The 2,500-nt window shown below is 53.7% G+C and overlaps 1 protein-coding gene across 1 annotated transcript; it reads right to left on the bottom strand.

The window, feature by feature from the left end:
* Positions 1-4: 4 nt before the first annotated feature.
* LOC145677816 (uncharacterized) lies at positions 5-2,369 on the bottom strand (the record flags this gene model as incomplete). The annotated part of the gene is made up of 1 exon (XM_081748144.1): positions 5-2,369. A coding segment is annotated over exon 1 (1,578 nt), but the record flags the coding sequence as incomplete, so codon positions are not given.
* Between the last annotated feature and the right edge of the window lie 131 nt (positions 2,370-2,500).

Genomic DNA, 2,500 nt, shown 5'->3' on the forward strand with positions numbered 1-2,500 from the left:
CATCAACATTGCCTCCACTCTTGGACGCTAGGCAAGAGAGAGCCTCCCTCAGCTCTTTTATCTCTTCACAGGAGACCTCAAGCTGGTTGCGTACTCGCTGTAATTCCAACTCCCCGAGAGCCAGCTCCGCCTCCAGTCTCTCTACCTCCTCCCTGAGACTAGAGGCAGAGGAGTCTCCCGCGGAGCCAGACAGCAGTCTATCCTTCAGAGCATCGTCCTCAAGGGCAAGAAATTGCTGCCACTTGTTATTCTCGGAGACCAGTCTCTCCTTCTCCCTCTGCAGATCAGCGACCTGCTTCTCCACTTTAGAACAATGCTCTTGAAGCCTAAGGATTTCGGCTTCTTGCTCCTCCAGCATGACTTGTTTAGATTGAGACTCACTGCGAGCTCTTTTCAGTTCGTGAGAGAGTTGCTGAGGGTTGCCCTCTCCGCCCAGCGACCTAGCTTCGGCATTATTGTTGATATTGATGTAGTCATCCAACAGAGCACTCAAAGAGGCCTCTTTTAATGCGTCGGTATCAACCTTGGGGTCCAGGCGAGAGATCTCCTCACCTAGCCGGACACGACAGCCGCTGACCTCACCAGCCAAACGAGACGACACTTCTAATCTGCCAACATTCTGCTGGCCCCTTCCCCTCTGGCTTTCTACTCTGGCCTCAGGCGGGATGAGACCCTTCAAGAAAAGCTTTCTTTTCTTGAATCTTATTTCATCCAGAGATTTCCCCTTCAGAGCATTGGCAGCAATAAGGTTTACATTAGGATCTCCTTTGTGTTTGCGACAGATCTTGATGAGACTGTCCTCTTCCTCTACCGTCCAGAAGTTCGCCAAGCCCTCCTCCCCCGAACGCTTTTGATCCCAAGCCGCAGGATGTTTGTTCCTCATATGTTGGCCGAGACCAATCTTTGAGGCAAAGGCTTTAGTACACAGATCGCACTTGAAAGCTAATGCGTCTGTTGATTTACCTGGGCACTTAGGAACATGGCAAGTAATAGCGTTGAAGCGGGAGAAGGACTTGCCGCACTTCAGGCACTCATAATCCACATAGTGGTTCTTGAGATGCTTTCTGAAATTACTTTCAGAAGCAAAGCACAATCCTGGATGTTTAGGACACTCCAATGTCCCAAAAGGGAATCCCAATCTGAATTCTGGTACATCGTCACTTCCAGAGGGGCCGGGCCCAGCAGACTCAGCAGACCCCGCAGACCCAGCAGACACAGCAGACACAGCCGACACTGCAGACACAGCAGACCCAGCAGACACAGCAGACACTGCAGACACAGCAGACACAGCAGACACAGCGGATACAGCCGACACAGCAGACACCTCACCTTCAGCTTGGAAGACCTCCTCCTCGTCTTCCAGCTCCACATCCTCAACAGAGACACTGTCCAGATCGTCCGACACTTCACCTCCTCCGGTCAGGCTATCCTCATCCACACAGTCCATGTCTAAAGTTGATTCTAAGCGAGACTCCGACCATCCTCTTCTTGCCAGAGACTTCGCCGCTTCTTCTTCTTGTGACCGTCCTGCAGCTGGCACAGACTTGATACGGCTGCCAACTCGTCGCCCACTGGTAGCCATCACACGTTAAAAAACTGAGACACCACTGCACAGTCACACCACAGTTTGTAAACCGCCCAACCGGACTACGGACAGACAGACAGTTAAGACAAGCCCCCCACCCGGTTAAGACCCCTTTCCCTCCTAAAAACGGAGGTCAAGGCCGGGTGAGGCGCACCTGGCCTCGATGCACACCACCCACTGAATGAATCGCTTCTCGCACCGCAATGCGCCAATCAAAGAGAGACGACCGCACGCACCACCCACTCGGTGCGGCGGCTGGACAACTAGATGGACGTCGACTACGTAGAGCCCGTTAGCCGAGCCTCAGGACTTACCACGCACAGTAGGTTGAAGGAGCAGGAAAAAATTAGTGCGTTACCGTTCCGCCTGAGGCTTCGTTATCCAGCCCCCACCTCGAGGAGGTCGGGCCTCTGTCAGACGTTGGATAATGGCCTGGAACCCTTGCACGAAGAGACTAAGCTGACAGAGAGGGGGCCAAAGGCCGAGAAGCGATAAGAGAGTCATAGTTACTCCCGCCGTTTACCCGCGCTTGCTTGAATTTCTTCACGTTGACATTCAGAGCACTGGGCAGAAATCACATTGCGTCAACACCCGTTAGGGCCATCGCAATGCTTTGTTTTAATTAGACAGTCGGATTCCCCCGGTCCGTGCCAGTTCTGAGTTGATCGTTGAATGGCAGCCGACAAGACACCGAGCCGTAGCCCGGCGCTCCCAGCAAGGAAGATCCGTGGGAGGCCAAGGCACGGGACCGAACTCGGTTAAGGAACAAGGTGTAACCCTTGACCGTCACCTCGCCCAGGCCCGGCACGTCAGCGAACAACCCACTTCCCGACCAAGCCCGACTAGCCCCGATCCTCAGAGCCAATCCTTATCCCGAAGTTACGGATCGGATTTGCCGACTTCCCTTACCTACAT

Source organism: Thermobia domestica, unplaced genomic scaffold (assembly GCF_964235325.1).
Source record: "Thermobia domestica unplaced genomic scaffold, izTheDome1.hap1.1 HAP1_SCAFFOLD_1406, whole genome shotgun sequence".
Taxonomy (NCBI): domain Eukaryota; kingdom Metazoa; phylum Arthropoda; class Insecta; order Zygentoma; family Lepismatidae; genus Thermobia; species Thermobia domestica.